General features: G+C 49.2%; 1 protein-coding gene across 1 annotated transcript in view; it reads left to right on the top strand.

The window, feature by feature from the left end:
* The first annotated feature begins 3,154 nt into the window (after positions 1–3,154).
* Positions 3,155–23,247, top strand: part of LOC125944161 (uncharacterized) — an 81,389-nt gene continuing 61,296 nt past the window's right edge. Inside the window, exons 1-2 of the mRNA XM_049664371.1 lie at positions 3,155–3,198; positions 13,123–13,261. Of these exons, the coding sequence (XP_049520328.1) occupies positions 3,155–3,198; positions 13,123–13,261 (183 nt within the window). The remainder of the gene's footprint in view (positions 3,199–13,122; positions 13,262–23,247) is intronic.

Raw genomic sequence — 23,247 nt, 5'->3', positions numbered from 1 at the left:
GTTTCTCGCTAAGTCCTCGTCAGAGTATCGGAGTCCAAACCCAAACACGGTCGCCGGGCTGGTACTCGACGTAGCGTCGTCGAAAATTGTAGTGCCGGCTGTCGGTCCTCTGCTGGTTCTTGATGCGCAGGCGGGCGAGCTGTCGACCTTCGGCACGCTGCAAATAGGTGGCAACGTCGAGATTTTTTTCTTCGATGACGTCCGGTAGCATGGCGTCAAGCGTCCTTTCCGGGTTCCTTCCGTGGACCGGCGCCATGTGCGTCGTTTCTTACACGGCCGTGTTGTGTGCGAAGGTCACGTACGCAAGGATGGCATCCCACGTCTTCTGTTCGACGTCGACGTACATTGCCAGCATGTCGGCGATGGTCTTATTTAGGCGCTCGGTGAGGCCATTCGTCTGCGGGTGGTAGGCGGTAAAGTCCCCATATAAGAAAAGTACCGCCATCATTTGATAAACGCCGCTTCGCTCTCTCCCTTATCTCCGATTGGAAGATGATAGCGCGCGCTTTTCACTTCTTTATATTTTCTTTTTTTCCGCCTCAGAGCCATGTTGAAAGTCCTCTGCACAGCCGCCGCCGGCGGCGGCGGCGGCGCGCGCCCGGCCTGAAAGCTTCAACGTGGACTGTCTAGGTGCGCCACCATCGACTTGGCTTTCGCAAGCAAAAAGTAAAGAAAAAAGCAAGCGCTTTAGGAGAGGAGGCGGCGGAGGAAAGAGTAGATGGCGGTACTTTTCTTATATAGGGACTTTAGTAGGCGGTGGTCCGGCGATGGCTTATCTGCCTTTATCGCCGGATGGCCTGAGTTCTGCCGTAAAGGCCGTACATCTGTCGGTGATGAGGACTTCTGGGGCACCATAACACTGGAGGATGTTCTCAACGAAGAATATGACTATCTCGGCGGGACTGTCTTTGGACAAGGCTTTTGTTTCGGCGGAGAGGGTGAGGGCGTCCATAGCTACGACGATCGATTCCCGAACGTCGAGGTCGGGAAAGGCCCCAGTAAGTTCATCCCGATCAGCTGGAACGGTCGGCAAGGTGGTTCGATCGGCTGTAGAAGTCCGGCTGGCCTTGTCGGCGGTGTTTGAGTCGCTGACAGTCTCGGCATGTCTTTACGTAATGGGCGACATTGGCAGTGTGGCGACGTCCGTAGTATTTTTCTTGTATCCTCGCGAGCTTACGGGAACAACCGAGTTGTCCAGCCGTTGGGTCGTCATGGAGAGCTTGCAGAACCTCTCGGCGCAATGCTGAAGGTACCATGAGGAGGTAGTTGGCTCGGAGTGGCGAGAAGTTCTTCATTGGGAGAATGTCGTTTTGCAAAAAAACGACGCCAATCTTCGCCTGAACACCTTCGGCCCAACGACGGTCTTGCCTTCCAGGTAGTCTACAAGGCTCCTTAGTTCCGAGTCGAATCGTTGTTGTTCGGCGAATTCGTCGGCACTGATGGGTCCCACGAAAGTGTCATCATCTTGGTGGTCCTGAGGCGGGGATAGGACGGGGGCGCGAGACAAGCAATCGGTGTCGGAGTGCTTTCGCCTGGACTTGTAAACGACAGTGATGTCGAATGCTTGAAGTCTCAGACTCCAACTTGCGAGGCGACCTGATGGATCCTTTAAGTTAGCTAGCCAACATAAGGCGTGGTGGTCGCTAACTACGTTGAAGGGCCTGCCATAGAGGTAGGGCGAAACTTTGATGTAGCCCAGATGATGGGGAGGCACTCTGGTTCTGTGGTGGAATAATTTGCTTCCGCCTTCGACAGCGACCGGCTAACGTAATTTACAATCTTTTCTAGTCCGTCAGTCCTCTGCACAAGCACGGCACCGATTCCTACGCTGCTTGCGTAGGAATCGTCTTAGCTATCGGCGTTTTCGTCGAATTGCGCAAGTACTGGCGGCGATTGCAGGCGTCGCTTCAGTTCTTCAAATGCTTCCACTTGATGCGTCTCCCACTTAAATTCGACGTCGGCCTTCGTGAGGTACGTCAGTGGCTTGGCGATCCGTGGCCCGAAATCAAGAGCTCCTCGTATGCAAAGCGTCACTTTATGGCTTCAACGTGAGTCCAGAGGCCTTGATTGCTTGAAGAACTGTTTCAAGACGCTGGAGTGTTCTTCGAAGCTTGAGGCAAACACAACGAAGTCGTTCAAATAGACGAGGCAAGTCTGCCACTTCAAGCCTGCCAGTACTGTATCCATGACGCGTCGGAAAGTCGCAGGTACCGAGCAAAGACCAAACGGCATGAGCTTGCACTCGAACAGTCCCTCTGGTATTATAAAGGCAGTCTTCTCCCGGTCCTGTAGCCGGTTTTGAAGTCCATTGACGAAAAATGCTTTGCGTTGTAGAGTCGATCCAAGGCGTCGTCTATCCGTGGGAGAGGGTATACGTCCTTTTTCGTGATTTTGTTGAGGCGACGATAATCGACGCAGGATTACATCCTTCTTTACTAACACCACAAAGGATGCCCACGGACTTTTGGACGGCTGGAAGATGTCGTCGCGTAGAATTTCTTCGACTTCTTACCTTATTGCCTTGTGTCCGCGGTCCGAGACTCGGTACGGGCTCTGACGGAGTGGGCGGGCATATTCGCGGGTTATAATGCGGTGCTTGGCGACAGGGGTTTGTCGAATTTTTGATTACGACGAGAAGCAGTCCTTGTATTGGAAGAGCCGGGCGTTTAGTTGTTCTTTCTTATGACTGGGAAGGTTCTCATCTACGTTGAAAGCTGGTTCAGGTACTACAGTCGTCGTAGCAGGTCCTGTAGAGTCCGGAAAGGCGAAAGCACTGCTGCCTTGTACTATTCCATCAATGTAGGCGACCGTGGTGCCTTTGTTACTGTGCTTGTATTCGTGGCTGAACTTTGTGAGCATCACTCTTGCTTTCCCTTCCCGTAGCTCTGCTATGCCTTTAGCGACACAAATCTCATGGTCGAGCAGTAAGTGATGATCGCCGTTGACGACGTCCTCCATGTCTGCAGGCACTTCGGTACCGACTGATATCTTTTCGCTTCAGCGAGGCGGAACGGTGACTTGTTCTTCAAGCACATTCAAGGCATGGTAAATAATGTTTGTGTCCGGCGGTATCGCTTTTTGCGTTGAAAGCGTTATCGACTTGGACCTTCAGGCGATAACTGCACCTTGTTGGTTTAGAAAGTCCATGCCTGGAATGACGTTACTGGAGCAGTGCTGCATGATTGGGAAGCTCGCCCGGTAAGTGCGATTGTTAAGCGTGACTCGCGCTGCGCAGATTCCAGCCGGCGTTATTAGGTGGCCGCCCGCTGTCCGGATATCGGGTACTTGCCAGGCCGTCTTCACCTTCTTCAACTTGGCGCCGAACGGGTCACTGAAGACGGAATAGTCGGCTCCAGTGTCGACAAATCGGTGACGTTATGGCCATCGATTAGCACGTGTCGTCTAGCGTTGCGGTAAAGTCGTGGCGTTGGAACACGGTTGCGTAGGTTTGCTCCGCTGCTGCTACGTCGCTTCGGTAGGTCTTCTTTCGGCGGCGAAGTGTTGTCGTCAAGGCTCTTGCCAGGCGGTGTGCTGATACCTCGTTGTGATGATGCGCGAATCGTTGTCGGCGGCGGCGGAGGATCTTCGGTATTGCGTCGTACAGAAACCGCACCTCCATCGCTTGCTGCTTTTAGGTTCCCGGATGGGGGCCCACGGACCGGCGCTGGGCTGGCCCACTGTATGGTCGGCACTGCGGCGACAGGTAGCATCCTGGCGATGGCGAACGCGAAGGACGTCGGTGTCTCCACTGCGTTCCGGCGATGTAGCCGGCGAATGTCATGTGCCCGCTTGCGAAGCTGTGGATGCGGTGCGTTAGCGGCGAACCCTCGTAGGCCCATCTAACGGTATAGGCATCGGCGGTAGACATGGCCGGCTTCCCCGCAGTGATTGCAGAGCGGGTGGTGGTCGGGGGCGCACCAAATTTCCGTCTTTCTCGGGTAGCTGCGCTGGGCGACGGGCGGGCGTGCTGGCGGCGGCGGCGGTGGACAACGGAACTGCGTCGTTACTGGGCCATGGTGCGGGCGCAGAGGGGGGCTTTGACGGCGTGCGACGGCGGCATATGTAATTGTTTCCGGCTGGGCTTGCGGTGATTGCTGCTGCACATCGGGAACTCCAAGTGAGCGCTGAATTTCTTCTTTCACGATGTCGGCGATAGATGTCACTTGAGACTGCGACCTGGGAAAGAGCTTTAGCAGTTCCTCGCGAACGACCGCTCTGATGGTCTCGCACAAGACGTCGCTGCCAAGTGCTTGAACGTCGATGTTGTTCGCGGCCAGTGTTCGGCGGTTATATTGCCTTGTCCGCATGTCAAGCGTCTCCTCAATGGTTGTGGCCTCGGAAACAAATTCAGCAACAGTCTTGGGCGGAATGCGTATTAATGCGGCGAAGAGCTCTTGCTTGACACCCCTCATCAAGAAGCGAACTTTTTTCTCTTCTGGCATGTTGTGGTCGGCGGGCTTGAACAGGCGAGTCATCTCCTCCATGAAAATCGTGATGTTCTCGTTGGGCAGTTGCACCCGGGCTTCTAGGAGAACGTCGGTCCTTTCCTTGCGCACAACGCTTGTACAGGTCTGCAGGAAGCCATGACGGGACAGGTACCTGTTTTCAAGGTCGACACCCGATTCTCGAACCACGTCCTGGCGGCATCTTCCTATGAGAAGAAGACATGGCACAGCTTGCCGTCACTGTTGCAGTTGTTAAATACAGCGACCCTCCCGTACGTCTGCAGCCAGTATTCCGGATCCGCAAATGTTGATCCGCGGAACGTCGGTGGCTCCAGGGGGTGCTATCCAATGTCCGGTGCTGGGGTGCTGTCCCACGACAGCACCCCCATAAGCACCCCCAACGGGTGCACCCCCAACGGGTGCAGTCCAACGACAGCACCCCTTCCGAGGGTGTTGACCGGGGGTGCCGACCAACGGCGATAACCTCGTCGCCGCGCGCCGTATGCTGTATGTGCGACGGACGCGCGCTTTCGCCGAGAGCGAACGCATGGCGGAAAGCAAACACTCCAGTCGTACGAAAGGCCGTAGGGGTATGGGAGGGAGCGAGGGAGGGAGGGAGGGAGGGAGGGGAGGCGACGTTTAGCTGCAGCACTAAATGCGTAAAGGCCAACCTCCATGGAGCGAACTTTCGCGACGAATCTCACGTGACAAAAAATGCAGCGCGAAGCGCCGTCGCGAATTCGTCACACCACACTCCATGTAACGAAGAGCTGGCGAATGCCGCCGCCCATGCGGTCGAGCCAGCCCGCGAGGAGTCTTTGTGGCCAGACGGGATAGGCTACGAAAGCGATGTTGGTGAATGAAAGCAGAAGGCAAAACAGCGCCTAAATCAATATTCTTACACGTAAAATAAGGCACATCACCTGAAAAAGTGCGTACAATAAGTGTTCGCTGTTAGCCGGAACCTATTTAGACTTTAATTTTTTTTGTGTGTGTGAATATGTGGCACGTCGGTATTTCGCCGATACTTATCCCTCATCTGTCACCCTGTGTTCGTTTACGGCTCTCTCCGCTCGCGCCCAGCTGAGTTTTTCTCCCGTCAGCTTCCGCCTTCGAGCCTACCCTACCATCGAGGAAACACGGAAAGCTATTAGACAGTTTTAGTATAGCAGACACAACTAATAGCGTATGCTAAGCAGCGCACGTTTATTAGCTTTAGCTGGCCTGCGAAATCTTCCGATCTCAGAGGCCATATGCCATCGTCGCGCCTACCTCTCGACTTCACCAATAGGTGGTGCTGACATATCTCGAAGGTTATTAAACAGTCATTACCAGGACTGATGTATGCGGATGACATTGTACTTATGGATGACAGCAAGGAAGACTTGCAGAGATTAATGGACATCTGTGGTAAAGAGGGAAATAGCTTAGGTTTGAAGTTTAGTAAAGAAAAATCGGCAGTCATGACTTTTAATGATAATCAGGGCAGCGAGCATAGGATACAGGAGGTTACGCTGGAGGTGGTGGATAAGTACAAATATCTTGGAGTGTGGATAAACAATGGGGCTGAGTACCTAACGGAACATGAAAAATATGTGACGGCTAAAGGTAGCAGAAATGCAGCTGTTATGAAAAATAGGGCACTGTGGTATTACAATAGGTACGAAGTGGTGAGAGGGATTTGGAAAGGGGTGATGGTCCCTAGTTTGACTTTCGGCAATGCGATCCTGTGCATGAGATCAGAGGTTCGAGCAAGGTTGGAAGTTAAGCAGCGAAGGGTAGGTAGACTGGCTCTGGGAGCACACGGAAATACACCAAATCAGGGGGTACAGGGTGACATGGGATGGACGTCATTCGAGGGCAGGGAAGCCAGCAGCAAGATAGAATTTGAGGAGCGATTGAGAGAAATGGCAGAAAAGCGGTGGGCACGGAGAGTTTTCAGTTATTTGTACATGAGGAATGTTGATACAAAATGGAGGAAGCTGACCAGAAAACTGTCAATCAAATATTTGGACTGCAGGAGGGGTGCAAACCAGGAAACAGCGGTTAAGAAAAGGGTTAAGGAAACAGAGAGGGGTCTGTGGAAAACGGGGATGCAGACGAAATCAGCACTGGGAACATACCGAACTTTCAAGCAACAAATTGCCAAAGAAAATATCTACGATAATTCTAGGGGAAGCTCTTTGTTGTTTGAAGCCAGGACGGGAGTATTGCGGACTAAGATGTACCGAGTCAAGTACCAAGGTATAGACACGTTGTGCTGTGCGTGTGGAGAAGAAGAGGAAATGGCTGAACACCTCATACTTTTCTGTAAAGGGCTTAACCCTACAGTGCAAGGCAACGGGGCTGATTTTCTCAAAGCATTGGGGTTTAGGGACAGTGAAGGCAAAATATACTTTAAGCGGGTAGAAATAACCAAACAGAGGTTATCTGATTGGTGGATAAAATCAAGGCAGGGGTGAAATTTCACCCACCACAAAGTACAAAATCGGTTAATAGTCATGGCTAGGTGGCGTATGCCACCGCCCGGTTTAAAGGGTTCAGCCTCATCCATCCATCCATCCATCCATCCATCCATCCATCCATCCATCCATCCATCCATCCATCCATCCATCCATCCATCCATCCGGTTTCCCTCGTTAGGCTTCGTGTCGTTTGAAACGAGAAACGATCTCGAAAACTCCACAAGGTTATCCATAATAGACTGCCTTCGAAGCGGCCTGAGACTAAGCGAAGCCGTTTACGCAGTTACTTGCTACGAACGAGGCGAATTCTACAAAAACCACGCCAAATTCAAATCAAAGCGGGAAGCGGGGACCGCCGCCATGTTTCACGTACGTGGTTTGCGAGAAGGCTCTTGACTCTTAAAGTAGCGAGCTACCCATATGCCGCACCTACGCGATGCTTCAGCTCGCGTTTTTCTCGGATGTGCCAGTGAACGACACCCTGCAAACTTCAATCAAATGGTTTTCCAAAACACGGCAGTACGCAATGTATCATGTTGCGGGTATGCATGGGCACAGCATCATCGGGAAGCGAAGCCTCTAAATACATGGAGTACACAAAACAAGCAGTGACCAGATATTATTCACTAGAACATTGAGGCAGAACAACCAACACGGAGTAGAAACAGCGCTCGAAAACAAGCGTTTGCAACGAAGGTAGGAAATATCCGAACAGTAGCCAAGCGTCAACAACCAAAATTCTCGTCCACGGGCGACCGACGTGAGTCAACCTCGGTGCTATATGGTTCGGTTGGTCCACGCTCTCGGCCGCGCGCGCCGACTTCCGGCGGCGGCGGTTCGCTGGGCGGCGAATATCTGGAAGGAGTGGATCGGCAGCTAACAGCCAGTTTTTGGCCGTCGGGCGGCGGGCGGCCTTCGCCGAGCGGCGGCCGCCGAAAGTTCGTCGAAAGTTCGTCGCATTTTCGCTCCATGGAGGTTGGCGTTAAAGGCGCAAGGGGAACTGGCGACTCAATCTCCCACGCGAAAGAAGGAAAGCGGGAAGACAGCGCGGGAGGGAGGGTGCGCGGCTTCTACTCTGCCAGGAATTGCGTATTTGTACTTCGCGCGGCTGAGGGCTGTCGCGCGCACCGTATCTTGAAAGCGATCTCCACACGGCTTTGACCTTTGTATGCGCTGTGCTTTCGCCGCTCAGTTTCCGTTGAAGCGATACACCGTACGACGAACCTTGGCACGCTGCTTGCTCACGCCAGCGTTTTTACAAACGGTTGTCTGCAGTCATCGAGTGTGATCTATTCATGTTAGCTAGTGCGCGCTGACGCCAAGCTTGCTACTTCAGCTAGTAAGTGAATGTGTGCAAGTTTATGCAGCCGATAAAACTATTATGCTGACTCCGTATAGCTCTCTTCTAGTTTGCTATCGCAATAGATGCTTCGCCTTTCGGACAAAACTGCAACACTTTTTTTGTTAACTAGCGCGTCTGCTCAACTAGGCACTCATTGGGGCATCGTCCCGTCTGGCCAACGTAGACTTTGCCACATGTGAATGAGATTTCACAAACTACCCTGTCCTAGATTGTACGTTGGGTGCTCTGACTGTATTATACATTGCGTACCTTTTTTTTACCTAGCATGCGCAGAGGCTAGCAAACTTTCGACGAGCCGAGAACTACCACATCTGCTCCGTACTTATAGGCTGGCTTCTTGAGGTTGTGGGAGGTTTTATACACATATGGTATTACCTCCAGCGTGGTGGCGTGGAGCAGAGGTAGAATACCCGGCCTCTAATCTGAAGATCGTAAGTTCGAATCCTACTCCAGCCCACCACATTTTCACGCATGGAGTGGTGCCTGACACCGGCAAGAAAAAAAATTATTGCCGAGAGCTAGTGCGGCTATACTAGTTCAGGTGCAACCAAACTAGGAAGGCCCACTAAGCTTCATCAAAGTCACTCCCTCACCAGAACAGGAATTGGCCTCCCTGGTGCAGTATTCGGCCACTACCTCCCTCATGACTCCGACAATTAGACCATGGCCCTCAGTCCCCAGAGGCTGCGGAGCACCTGACGAAGGCGGCGGTCAGACCTGCTACGCGGCAGAGGGTGCTAAGAATCTCTGGGTCCGGACAGGCCGCCAATGGAAACTGAACCTGGCAACGTTCAACACGCGCACCCTCTCGAGTGAGGCTAGCTTAGCCGGACTATTTGAAGAATTATCATGCATTGCCTGGGATATTATTGGACTTAGTGAGGTTAGAAGAACTGCTGAGGCTTACACAGTGCTGACTAACGGCCACGTCCTCTGCTATAGAGGTCTTCCAGATAAGAGAGAATCCGGGGTAGGACTTCTAGTCCATAACAACATAGCGGGCAACATTGATGAACTCTACAGCATTAATGAGAGTGTAGCAGTCGTCGTAATTAAGCTTAATAGGAGGTAAAAAATGAAGGTAGTACAAGCCTACGCCCCAACCTCTAGTCACGATGATGAAGAAATATAACAGTTTTATGAAGATATTGAATTAGCAATACGAAAGGTGCAAACTCAGTATACTTTAGTCATGGGCGACTTCAATGCAAACGTGGGGGAAAATGCTGGTTGGTGGGCAAGCAATTAGCAACTACGGCATCGATTCTAGGAATGCAAGACGAGAGATGTTGGTAGAATTCGCGGAAAGGAATAGGCTCCGAATAATGAATACCTTCTTCAGGAAGCGCAGCAACAGGTAGTGGACCTGCAAAAGCCCTAATGGAGAAACAAACAATGAAATAGATTTCATACTCTCTGCCGATCCGATTCTGCAAGATGCAGAAGTGTTAGGTAGGGTAAAGTGCAGTGACCATAGGTTAGTGAGGCTTATGATTTCTCTCAATTTGAAAAGAGAAAGAGTAAAATTAGTCAAGAGGAAACCGGCCAACCTAGAGGCAGTAAGGTTTTAAAAGCAGACGAATTCAGGCTGGTGCTCTCAAACAAACATGTAGCTTTAGAACAGGAAGATAAAGACAGCATAGAGGTAATGAATGAAACGTAACTAGGTTGATCTCAGAAGCAGCAATTGAAGTGGGAGGTAAGGCACCAAGGCAACCAGTAGGTAAGCTCTCCCAAGAAACAAAGGACCTAATAAAGAAACGATAAAACATGAAAATTTCCAACTCAAGAGATCAGATAGAATTCGCTGAACTGTCAAAACTGATCAACAAGAAGAAAGTAAGGGATATTCGAAATTATAACGTGGGGAAGATTGAGGAAGCCGTAAAATATGGACGTAGCATTAAATAAGTAAGAAGAAAGCTTGGCAAGAAGTATGCACTGAAAGATAAGCATGGTAATATCATCAGCAATTTCGATGACGTAGTAAAAGCAGCGGAAGAATTCTATACTGACCTGGGCCGCGATTTTGTAGAGAGGCATTATGACTTATTCTACTCTAGTCTTATCATCCACCGCTCATGGCCGGCTGATCCCGTTGATAACGCGAGCGGACCGTCGCTCCAATCACTGACAAAGCGCGATAAGCGCGAAAAGGCATTATTACTTTAAAGGCATCGCTACAAAATACCGGCCCTGGGCCGCGATTTTGTAGCGATGCCTTATGACTTATTTTGGAATAGTGTTATCATCCACCGCTCACGGCCGGAAGATCCCGTTGATAACGCGAGCGGACCGTCGCTCCAACCACTGACAAAGCGCGATAAGCGCGAAAAGGCATTATTACTTTAAAGGCATCGCTACAAAATACCGGCCCTGTACAGTGTCCAAAACAGCCAAGCTACTTTCATTCGAAATAGTGATGAACCGCATACAAAGGCTCCTTCTATAACCAGCGATGAAGCTAGAAGGGCCTTGAAAGACATGACCAGGGGAAAAGCTGCTGGAGAAGATGGAATAACAGTAGATTTAATCAAAGATGGAGGAGATATTATGCTTCAAAAGCTTGCGGCCCTTAATACGCAATGCCTCACAACTTCAAGTGTACGAGAGAGCTGGAAGAACGCCAACATTATACTAATCCATAAGAAGGGAGACGTTAAAGAATTGAAGAATTATAGACCCAGTAGCTTGCTTTCAGTGTTGTATAAAATATTCACCAAGATCACTTTCAATAGAATCAGGGCAACACTTGACTTCAGCCAACGAAGAGAACAGGCTGGCTTCAGGGAGGGGTATTCTACGATGGCTCATATCCATGTCATCAATCAGGTAATCGAGAAATCTGCGGAGTGCAATCAACCTCTCTATATGGCTTTCATAGATTATGAAAAGACATTTGATTCAATAGAGATACCAGCAGTCATAGAGGCATTGCGTAATCAAGGAGTACAGGAGGCATACGTGAATATCTTAGCAAACATCTACAAGGATTCAACAGCTACCTTGGTTCTGCACAAGAAAAGTAGAAAGTTACCTATCAAGAAAGGGGTCAGGCAAGGAGACACAATCTCTCCAATGCTATTCCCTGCATGCCTAGAAGAAGTATTCAAGCCTTTAGACTGGGAAAGCTTAGGAGTGAGGATCAACGGCGAATATCTCAGCAACCTTCGATTTGCAGATGACATTGTCCTATTCAGCAACAATGGAGACGAATTACAGCAATGATTGAGGACCTTAACCGAGAAAGTGTAAGACTGGGGTTGAAGATTATTATGCAGAAGACAAAGATAATGTTCAATAGCCTGGCAAGGGAACAAGAATTCCGGATCGCCAGTCAGCCGCTAGAGTCTGTAAAGGAGTAACGTTTATCTAGGTCAATTACTCACAGGGGACCCTGATCACGAGAAAGAAATTTACAGAAGAATAAAATTGGGTTGGAGTGCATACGGCAGGCATTGCCAAATCCTGACTGGGAACTTACCACTGTCGTTGAAAAGAAAAGTGTACAATCATTGCATTCTACCGGTGCTAACATATGGGGCAGAAACTTGGAGGTTAACAAAGAAGCTCGAGAACAAGTTAAGGACCGCACAAAGAGCGATGGAACGAAAAATCTTAGGACTAACGTTAAGAGACAGGAAGAGAGCGGTGTGGATCAGAGAACAAACGGAGATAGCCGATATTCTAGTTGACATTAAGCGGAAGAAATGGAGCTGGGCAGGTCATGTAATGCGTAGGATGGATAACCGGTGGACCATTAGGCTTGCAGAATGGATACCGAGAGAAGGGAAGCAGAGTCGAGGTCGGCAAAAAACCAGATGGGATGATGAAGTTAGGAAATTTGCAGGCGCAAGTTGGAATACGCTGCCGCAAGACAGGGGTAATTGGAGATCGCAGGGAGAGGCCTTCGTCCTGCAGTGTAGATAAAATAGGTTGATGATGATGATGATGATGATGATGATGATGATGATGATGATGATGATGATGATGATGGTATTACCTCCTGCCTTGAAAACTTCTTTCCTGCTGCTTGTCGGTTTACTCGCTAACCTTCAGCTTTTTCAGCAGCGTTTCGTCGCGCCGAGTACTAGCGACGTGGGAAAAGCTGCCTTTTGGAGCCGGGACTCCTGTGACGTAATTTTTTATTGTAAGAGCTGGTGGCAGGACTTCGTTAGTGCAGACCGAATACACGGAGACGTGATGGCCGTCTTTACATTCTTAAAATGACTACAATAATATGGCAGCAAATCTTCTTTTTTTTCACGGGGACATTATCTCGAGAAAACATCTGAAGGGTGAAAGGTTAGGATCACGTCCATAAACTATAGTTGATTATTACTGCTGAGCAGTTCATGAGTAAAAATGAGTCCCATGCCATTACGACGAAGCGTATCTAGAACGTTAGCTACTGCTTCGCCATAACTTCGATCACTTTACTTCAACAGCACAAGGCAGTCGTCTACATATCTGAATACGTGGACTATAAGGTCCGAGTAAACAACGTCACTCAATGTCTGATAAAAAGATATTACAAAGTATTGGGGCTACACAATGCATATCCCTTGCTTTTGTAGATATATTTGGTCGTTAAAATCAGTAAAGGTGGCATTTAGATTGACTCAAGTAATGACATGAAGTTGTCCACACTGAACCTGGTAGCGTTTTTAAACGCTATCACATCATTCCTACCAATGCAGTCATGCACCGCTATAAAACGTTTTTGATGGGTCACAGAGTAAAAAAGATCTGTTATCGCAATACAATAAGCAATGCAAGCCTCTTGTATTGCTTCTAGATGACGCTATTTAGTGGCATACATATGTTAAGCTTTACTTACTGGGCGCAGGGGTCAAACCACGTCGGTGTACGAGGCAATCGGCGGTGACCGGAGAGACAGCCGCAACTTCTCCTACTTCCTCAGCAAGGATACCTCGCGCTTCCTCATCGCCGACTTCTACACAGCCGGAAGAAAGGACACGCTAAAGGTTCGTCTGACGCTGCTCATTCGAGGTGTTTCCGTGGGCAATTATTGCTTAGAGTCGAAATATCTCCGAAATCAAACAAACCAATTTTCACAGAGAAACGCGTTGGGATTCACATTTTGTTCTTATGGACACACTCGAACAATTATTTGAATGTTTTCTTTTTGCGCATATGCGGTACATTTTCAGTCATTAAATTTTTGACGACATCCGCTTCTTGTAAAAAGACAAATAACTGAATTTCCTGGGGTCGCACCGAATCTAAAACTACCTTGCTTTTTATTCTGTATTAAAATTATCTCGTTCTCCTTGCCACACCCTCTGGATTCCCGCCTGAACCTTTCAGAATTTGCTTTTGGGCATAGTGAGCTTAATGTAGCTAACTAATTCTTTTGTTCGTTTCTATTCTTTTCTAATCATCCACCGTTCACGACTAGATGATTCCAGTGATTACGTGGGCGGAGCGCCATTGCCTTTAGCACCACTGATGGGGTCCGTAAATCAGTACCATTGGAGGAGAATCATTACAAAATTCCAACCGGGGTTTCAGGTGCTATCAATTGACATCAAATTGGCATAACAAATGTTTTGCCATATAAGCGAAGTGGGCCTACTGGAACCCATTTATTAGAGCTGCTGTACATGTTTAACAGGTACTGATGGGCTATAGTTGGTAATTCATTTAATGTAATGCAAGTGTATATTCATGAATACGAGCATTTATTATACACGATTGAAACGCCACCGGTGGGTGCTGAGGACACCAAGCGATGCATTCTGCATCACATCAAAGCGAAAGCATTTGTGATGCGTTGTCACTGCGTTCGGCATCTCACAGATAACACGCTAATTATTCACGCAATAAGCGTCGGCTTCAATGTAGTCCCAGTAGCACGTGCCACGTTTCAATCACTAAGCACTGCACTTGCTCACGTGCACTGCACTGCACTTGCACGAGCAGAAACACGTGGTGTTCTGCCCTCTTGTATTGAAAGTTAATCACAGTTGTGAGGATACTTCAGCTGAACAGAAGCGAGAATCGCTACAGCAGAAATCATGAGTTAGTGTTCCGCACGCTTCATGTCAGATACTGGCATATAGTTGATTGCCAACAAAATACATGTGACGGGTCAGGTTTGTTCGCTTTCTTCCGCGCACGCATGGGAATATTACATAAAAGGCGAGTTTGTAAGTTTGTAATCCATAATAAGCGAGTTTGTAACCCATAATAAGCAAAAATACGACAGAACCGACATCACGATGAGCGTATAAATGTTAACTGGTGAGCGCACACGCGCAAACGTTGCTTTGCTTCGAATTTTTGTTTTGGTGGAGGACGGTGTTTTTTGTTGCTTTTGCTTTTGTCCCATTATATGGTGATGTATGGTCACACGCAACATAACTGAGGCTGCCCAGCCAGGAGTTTATGCGAAGCGGAATATTATGGCTATTTATTCTATGTATTTGCTGAAATATTCTATGTATTTGCTGAAATAACATTCTACATTTTACAATCTATATTTCAACGCTTTAAATTGTTGTATGCCACTAGAAAAGACCAAGACCGATCACACCTCCCCTACCTGCTGTAGGTAAGTAGTTTTTGACTTGGAGATCTGACACCAGTGCCTCCTTTACTAATTCTGGAAACCATTTGTTTGCAGGATTCCATATGTCAGTGGTAAAGTCCCCTGTCAATATCCTTGGCATTGACTTCTTTTTGGTGTTGCACTATGGAAGCACTGTGTTTCGTGTGTAAGTAACTAGGTGTGTAGAGATCCCGGCAAGCACTAGGGGTGCTGAGCGATTTGGCATGCGGCTCACTGACGATTTGGTGCTCGCATGGTATGTAACCTAAACTCACCTTCTTGAGGTGTTTCTTGTGCGAGTCGTTGCCGTTGAGTCGTTGTCGTCTCGCTGTTATAGCCGGCGTTCTCTGGACGCCCCGTTTTGGCGGCATAGCGAAGACGTTCTGTTTCAGCGCGCCGCCGCTTCCTGTCTTCAACCTCTTTTGCTGACGGAAGTCTCTTGCTAAGACCCCTTCTAACTGATGTGACACGTGGTGTCCGGTTTTATGTTTAGCTGTAAAGGCGAAGGCCTTCCTTTTCAAAAAATTACACTATCTTCCCGTAGGGGAACCCTGAGTAGTGTGCGAAGCAGCCATGGGGTCGACTCAAGTTCCCATTAGTTTTCAGATCGGCCTGTCGCCGCTGCCGTTTCGTGGAAGCGGCTCGAGCCCTCTTCTTCGCGGCGCTGTCCGCGGCGCTGTCACTGGCGTTGGCGCTGGCGCTGTCCGTGGCACTCATCGCGGCGTTGCGGGAGGAGAATGAGAGGACGAAGTGAATGAGGATGAGTGGGCGAAGCACCGGGGGATCATTCGGGCAAAACGCCGGAAGCATTCTCCGGAAGCCGGAAGCTGGTGTAGAAGGGACGTGACGGCGGCTGTACGAGCCGTGCCGTCGTCCCTGATCAGAAGGGCGAAGGCGGCGAGCCGAGCGACGGGGCTGCGACGACCAGCGTGGCTGGCTTTTGGAACGACACTGCGCGTACCGAGCTTGCGCCTCGAGCACGCGCTGCGCTTCTTTATTTTTCTCTTTGTTTACAGCGCCGACCATAGCGCTCCGCGCTGCGGCGTTGGTGGGCGCTACAGGGCCCCCCACCCAGACGGAACGGCGATACATTAAATGCCAGCAAAAAGCTTCAAAATGGTCCGGGGTCAGTCCAAGTAGCGAGTCCGTTGGAGGCGAATGGAACTGGCAAGTCCTTCCGGTGGACGAGGCTGCGAGTGGCGTTGCGGACGCACGGTACACAGAAGGCCGGCACGGAGAGGGTGAAGGCAGACGCCTCTGCAGCAGTTCACGCAGACCTGGCGGAACGAACGGGAACCGCGCGCAGTCATTGGTGGGCACGACAAGCCGCTAGCACGGTCGTCACGCGCTCGCAGATGCGTCAGCTCTGGTGGGTGTGGCTTAAGCACGCGCTTGTCAGGGTTTGCCCTACCCATCGTAGAGGTCGCAAGCTGCAAACATCTGCGCGCGACACCGCCCGAGTCAAGAGAAGAGGGTCCGGGACGCGCGGGCCGGAGTCTCAGTCTTGCCACGGTCAACGGCCTTGGACAGGATTGGCGCTCGTGACGGCCAGGAAGGCGTCGTCGGACGACGCTCGATGATGGCACCGGTGCGGGTAGTCAAAAATCTGGGACAGCCGCAGCAGAAGCAGCCGAGTCATGTTGCATGGAGATATCCAACGTGGGCACGACGCGAAGGACAGGATGAGACGGTGGACGCGAGACTGCATCGCGGCTCGCGTCGCGGGATCATGGTGTCAGTCTAGCTGCCCTATCCTCGTCGCGCGACGATGGTGCACAGCCCCCAACGTCTGACTTGGCAGCGTGGTCGCCAGAAGGGCCCAATGGCAAGTCGGTCGAATGAGAGGACGGGCAGCGCAGGGCAGGGCCGAAGGTTACAGCTGCTGCGTCACTCTCGATGGCTTGTAGGTGCCGCGGTGTATCGACAGTTGCCAAGGTCGGAGGCAGCGGAGACGGCACGGGGCAGGGCTCTTGCGTTGACCCGGAGGCTTGCTCAGCCGGCAGCGTAGACAACTCGGGTGAAGCGTTGGTCGGGGACCGAATAGTAGGAGCGACGTCATTGGCGCCAGACCCGATGGCGTGAGGCACGGTAGCCGGCGTTGGGTCGGCGAGGTCTCCACTGTCGCCTGCCACCGTTGGGGGCGAGAAAGGAGATGACGTGGCCGGTGTCATGGTCGTGACGATACCCTCGGCGACAACATTGTGCGCGTACTCGCACGAAAGAGACCCCTGGAGAGAGCCGGAGGCCGGGGACTGTGCGGTAGCGCATCGGGTGGTCGCCGAGACGGTATCGGGGCAAGTCGAGGGAGGAAGGCCTGCCTGATGGTGGCTTCCTGGGACAGGTTTAGATGCGGGTAGCGCTGGCGGTGGGAACGCAGGCAGCGATTCGCGCACCATGCGGTCAGCCACTGGAAGAGGGTGGTAGGCAGCGCCGAAGAAGTCGAGCACGCGCTGCCGCAGTTCGTCGTACGGGCGCGGGCCAGGCGATGGAACGCCGAGGTGGAGCTGGAGAGCAAGCGGCAGGACGTCGAGGAGTACCGCGTGCTTGAACTCCTGGATCCAGATGTGGTTAAGCTCCAGAGCCGCCTCGAACTGAGCGAACCATGCGCCGACGTAGCTGGACGAGAACGGCGGCAGTGGTGGGGCGAACTGCGGCTCCGGCCAGGGAGCCATGGCAGCGTGTCGCTCGGTGGAACGCGCGTTCTCCCGGGTCACCAATGTAGAAGGGACGTGACGGCGGCTGTACGAGCCGTGCCGTCGTCCCTGATCAGAAGGGCGAAGGCGGCGAGCCGAGCGACGGGGCGGCGACGACCAGCGTGGCTGGCTTTTGGAACGACACTGCGCGTGCCGAGCTTGCGCCTCGAGCACGCGCTGCGCTTCTTTATTTTTCTCTTTGGACCATAGCGCTCCGCGCTGCGGCGTTGGTGGGCGCTACACTGGTTTCCGGAACCGGAAGCGGAAGTGGAATCGGAAGCGGAACCGGAAGTGGACGCCGCATGGCGGAGGGAGGGAGTGACATAGCCCCGAGCATAAGATGAATCGCATCTAAAAAGCCGACGTTATTCGCTCCGTACCAGCGTTCGCACTTCTCATACCGTGCTTGCCTATCCTTCGTAATGAGAGACATCACGGGTTCGATTCTGTACGACGCCTACTTGGTAGCAAGCATTACGCACCCCTTCCCCAACCGTTGGCGTGGTTCCAAGGAAATACGCTTGCTCAGTATGCTCCGCTGCGCGATGAATTCCACGTAGGGGGCTGAACTTTTACAGAGCAGTTCTTAGGCGCACGTTTCTGCGGTGAGCGTCCGCCTCGGCGTCGGCGTAACCGGTAAAACTAGCGAGCGGAGCGCCTCGGAGGATAAGAGACGCCGATAGCGCTGAGAGCGCTGAAGGGAAGTGGATGAGAAACGTGCAGAGGAAGCATGAGGAGGTAAGCGGGAGATAAAAGTATGGCGAAAGGGTAAGGAGATTAGCGGACTGCTGCACGACACGTGCTCCACGGCGGCGGCCCGCAGCGAGATGGCGCCATTGTAGCGCGCGTCGTCACCCGGTCGCCGATGACTTCATTACTAAGGCATGTGGCGAGCGCGTCCCCCGATACGATATACGGAAAGAAAGCGCTGGAGTGGGCTTTGGGCGATCTGCGCCGCCACAGCTAGAGAATGCGCTGCGTGCGAGCGACTTGTTCCCGTGTTTACGCTTCATTTCTCAACAATGAACGACGCTAACAGTGGAATTCAAAACAACTGAAGAGCTGCGCTCAAATTTCGCATTACGGAGTAGTGTAATTATCGGTGAATTTTAAATGCAAAGCATTTCTTGGCGAACATTTGCTATTTTGGCAGTATCTATCTATCTATCCATCTATCTAGCAACCTACGCCTTTGTGATCTCATGGTCGTTTCGTTAACTTCATCATCAGCCTTTATATATGCCCACTGCAGGACGAATGCCTCTCCCTGTGATCTCCAATTACCCCTGTCTTGCGCTAGCTGATTCCAACTTGCGCCTGCAAATTTCCTAACTTCATCGCCCCACCTAGTTTTCTGCTGTCGCTGTCGTCGACAGCGCTTTTCTTCTCTTGGTATCCATTCTGCAAGCCTAATGGTCCACCGGTTATCCATCCTACGCATTACATGGCCTGCCCAGCTCCATTTTTTCCCACTTATGTCAACTAGAATATCAGCTATCCCCGTTGGTTCTATGATCTACACCACTCTCTTCCCGTCTCTTAACGTTAGTCCTAAGATTTTTCGTTCCATCGCTCTTTGTGCGGTCCCTCACTTGTTCTCGAATTTCTGCGTTAACCTCCAAGTTTCTGCTCCATATGTTAGCACCGGTAGAATGCAATTTTTGTACAATTTTCTTTTCAACGACAGTGGTAAGCTCCAAGTCAGGACTTGGAAATGCCTGCCGTTTTCATTCCAACCCAATTTTATTCTTCTGTAAATTTCTGTCTCATGATCAGGGCCCCCTGTGAGTAAATTACACAGATAAACGTATTCCCTTACAGACTCTAGAGGCTGACTGGCGATCCCGAATTCTTGTTCCCTGGCCAGGCTATTGAACATTGTTTGTCTACTGCATATTAATATTCAACCCCACTCTTACACTTTCTCGGTTAAGCTCCTCAATCATTTGCTGTAATTTGTCTCTACTGTTGCTGAAAAGGACAAAGTCATCTGCAAACCGAAGGTTGCTGAGATATTCGCCGTTGATCCTAACTCCTAAGCCTTCCCAGTCTAAAGCTTGAATACTTCTTCTAAGCATGCAGTGAATAGCATTGGAGAGATTGTGTCTCCTTGCCTTACCCCTTTCTTGAAAGGTAACTTTCTACTTTTTTTTTTGTGGAGAACCAAGGTAGCTGTGGAATCCTTGTAGATGTTTGCTAAGATATTCACGTATGCCTCCTGTACTCCTTGATTACGCAATGCCTCTATGACTGCTGGTATTTCTACCGAATCAAATGCTTTTTCATAATCTATGAAAGCCATATAGAGAGGTTGATTGTACTCTGCAGATTTCTCTATGATGACATGGATATCATCCATCGTAGAATATGCCTTTCTGAAGCCAGCCTGTTCTCTTGGTTGGCTGAAGTCGTGTTGCCCTGATTCTATTGGTGAATATTTTCTTGGTGAATTATCTTGGTGAATATTTTATACAATACTGAAACCAAGCTAATGGGTCTAAATTCTTCAATTCTTTAATGTCCCTGTTCCTATGATTTATTTATTTATTTATTTATTTATTTATTTATTTATTATTTATTTATTATTTATTTATTATTATTTATTTATTTATTTATTTATTTATTTATTTATTTATTTACAGATACTGTCGGTCCACATCAGGACCAAGACAGGAGTGGTAACAATACACCAACATACAGCAAGCAGTCAACGGAACAATAGAATACAGCGATACAGAGATATATGCCCTATTGTTGAAAAGATTCCGACACTAGTGCGGAAAACTGCTCACGAGTCCCTGCGTTTACAATGTTTGCAGGGAGACAATTCCAGTCACGTGCTGTCGAAAGGAAGAATGAGTATTTGAAGCAAAGCTTGTGAAATCTATTTTCCTTAACGTGTCTGCTATGTTTATTTCGCACTATGCGGGTCTTAGATTCATTTACGTAGCGAGACTTAACAATTTAAGTAGCAGCTCATTACTGATTAAATAGAAAAAGCTAAGTCGTTTCTCCTTCCTCCTGACATTAAGTAAGGGCAGGTTTGCCCTCGCGGAAAGTGGTGCTATGGCGTCTTGCCGACGGTATCGGGAATAAATAAACCGCAATGCACGTCCTTGAACTTGCTCTAGTTTTGACACTGAATCTTTCAAATACGGATCCCACACTTCACATGCATATTCTAATATTGGGCGCACGAGCACTTTATAAGCAGTCAGTTTCGTGGCTGGAGAAGCAAGTTTAAGGACACGTCGAATGTAACCTAATCTCTGGTTGGCTTTCCATACTACTTTTTAAATGTGTGGTGTCCAACTAAGGTCAGATGTTATTAAAATTCTGAGATATTTGTACTCTGTTACACGATGAAGTGGTTCACCTTGTAGAGTGTATGTGAATGACAGAGGTTCATGTTTGTGTGTGATGGTCATACAAACTGTCTTTGCTGGGTTACGAGACATCTGCCACATGTCGCACCATTCGTGAACTTTTCCTAAGAAGTTATTTAAGAGTATCTGGTCACTAATTGATTTCACTTCTGTATATATGACACAGTCATCTGCGAATAACCTCGCTGTAACTGTGGCCGATTCTTCGATCAGGTCGTTAATGTATACCAGGAACAACACAGGCCCAAGAACTGAACCTTGAGGCACCCCTGATTTTACTTCACAGACCCCGGACCTATTTTCATCAATACTGACGAACTGTCTGCGATCAGTAAGAAAGTCTTTCACCCATTTCACTACACCTGTATCTCCTAAAATAGCCTTTAATTTAATTAACAGTTTTCTATGATTAACCTTATCAAAGGCCTTTTTTGAAGTCGAGAAAGATCAGATCTATTTGTCCCCTGCCATCAATAACTTTACTAAAATCATGAACACTTTCTAGTAATTGTGTTACGGTTGACAAGCCCTCGCAAAACCCATGTTGATAGTTACTAAGAATTTTGTTTTGTGACAAAAACAGCCGAATGTACTTAGAAACAATATGTTCTAACACTTTACAGCAGCCTGACGTTAGCGCAATGGGCCTATAATTTGCAGTAGACGTGGTGTCACCGTCTTTATATACGGGTATAACTTTACTCATTTTCCATTCTTCGGGAAGTGTACCTGACCGTAGTGACTTCGAGGAGATAATGAAGAGGTACCTCGCAGTCCATTCAGCATATCTTTTTAAAAACAAATTTGGTATCTCATCAGGACCTGCCGATTTCTTTGTATTTAGGTTCAGCAGCAAGTTTAATACTTCTTCGTTTGTTACCCGCAATTCCTCTGCAACTGGAAGCTGTTGGTGTACCTCAAATTTTGACTGCTTGCCATCATCATTGGTGAAGACACTAGCAAAAAAGTCATTGAAGGCGTCTGCTATATGACATTTATCCTCAATAGGTCCCTGTTCTGTGCATATTTTAGTGACTGCCTTCTTAGTTGGAGCCAGGTGCCTCCAAAAATTTTGAGGTGATTCGCGTAGAAAAGTATCCATAGTGACACCATAGTACTTGTCCTTGGATTCCTTCATCATTAATTTTAGCTGTTTACTTAAGTTTGACATGTCATCATGAACCGCGGAATCATGTGTACGCTTATAAAGTGCCCTACGCCTTGCCACTTTTCTTTTCAGTTGTATGATCTCTCTCGTAATCCATGGGCTGTGCATCCGTTTTGTTTCACATTTGAGAGGAACAAAGCGGCCTATACATTTGTGAACCATTCTCATAAAGTTTAACCACAACTCATCGATATGCACAGATTCATCTTGACTTATTTTTTCAAACTTCTCAAAAGAAAAGGCTAGTTCATCTATTATTGAAGTATCATCAGCTTCATTAAACTGTCTGTAATATGAAACATGTCTAGGGACCCTTGAAAAGGAACTTATATTTAAATACAATCTTACAATCGAGTGATCCGAGATCCCGGGCAGAATATCAACTCTATAGTATCTCGATACAATGCTATGGCTTAAAAAGAAGAGGTCAAGAACAGATTTGCTACGACCGCAGACCCTAGTAAAGTCACGTACTACTTGTGTAAGTCCATGCGAAAAGCACATATCTATAATTGCTGCGCCTGCATCACGGTCTCGCGTGCCCGTTTCCATTTCGTCCCATTCAACGTCTGGAACATTAAAATTCCCCGTTATGATGACGTTTTTGTTCTTAACGCTAAGTCATGCAGTTTCTTATTCAGTGCATTAATACTGGCGGCAGTACTTCCCCTAGCGCGATACACGCATCCCACAATCAAGTCGGGGCGTCCAAGAATTTTGCAACATATTGCTTCAATGTTGGACGGTTTATAAAGGACCGTGTATTTAAGGCTGCATTCCAGAAAGATGGCAACGCCCCCACCCCTGCTACTGCGGTCATTTCTGATAACGTTATATCCAGGAGGGCATATTTCACAATCTCGGACGCCCTCATGTAGCCACGTTTCTGTTACAAATGCAATATCTGGGTGATGCTCAAATAAAACGTGCTCCAGGTCTGCAGCCTTATTAGCAAGGCTACGGGCATTGACGTTCAGTAGCCGAAGCTTGCCCGGATGCGCATGTCAGTCATTTAAGGAAGCAGTAGTTCTTGCAGCTGTATTAGACGGGCTGTCAGTCACCCGATAGCGTTGGTTTGTGGCTTCATCCCATGCATACGTCACTCCGTTTATCTTCATTTTATCATACAGAAGTGCAACCTTCTCTTTTCTTT

This window comes from Dermacentor silvarum, chromosome 3 (genome assembly GCF_013339745.2).
Source record: "Dermacentor silvarum isolate Dsil-2018 chromosome 3, BIME_Dsil_1.4, whole genome shotgun sequence".
In the NCBI taxonomy this organism is placed as follows: Eukaryota; Metazoa; Arthropoda; class Arachnida; order Ixodida; family Ixodidae; genus Dermacentor; species Dermacentor silvarum.
Note: the sequence above shows the minus strand (reverse complement) of the source record. Positions and strands in the feature narration are given on the sequence as shown.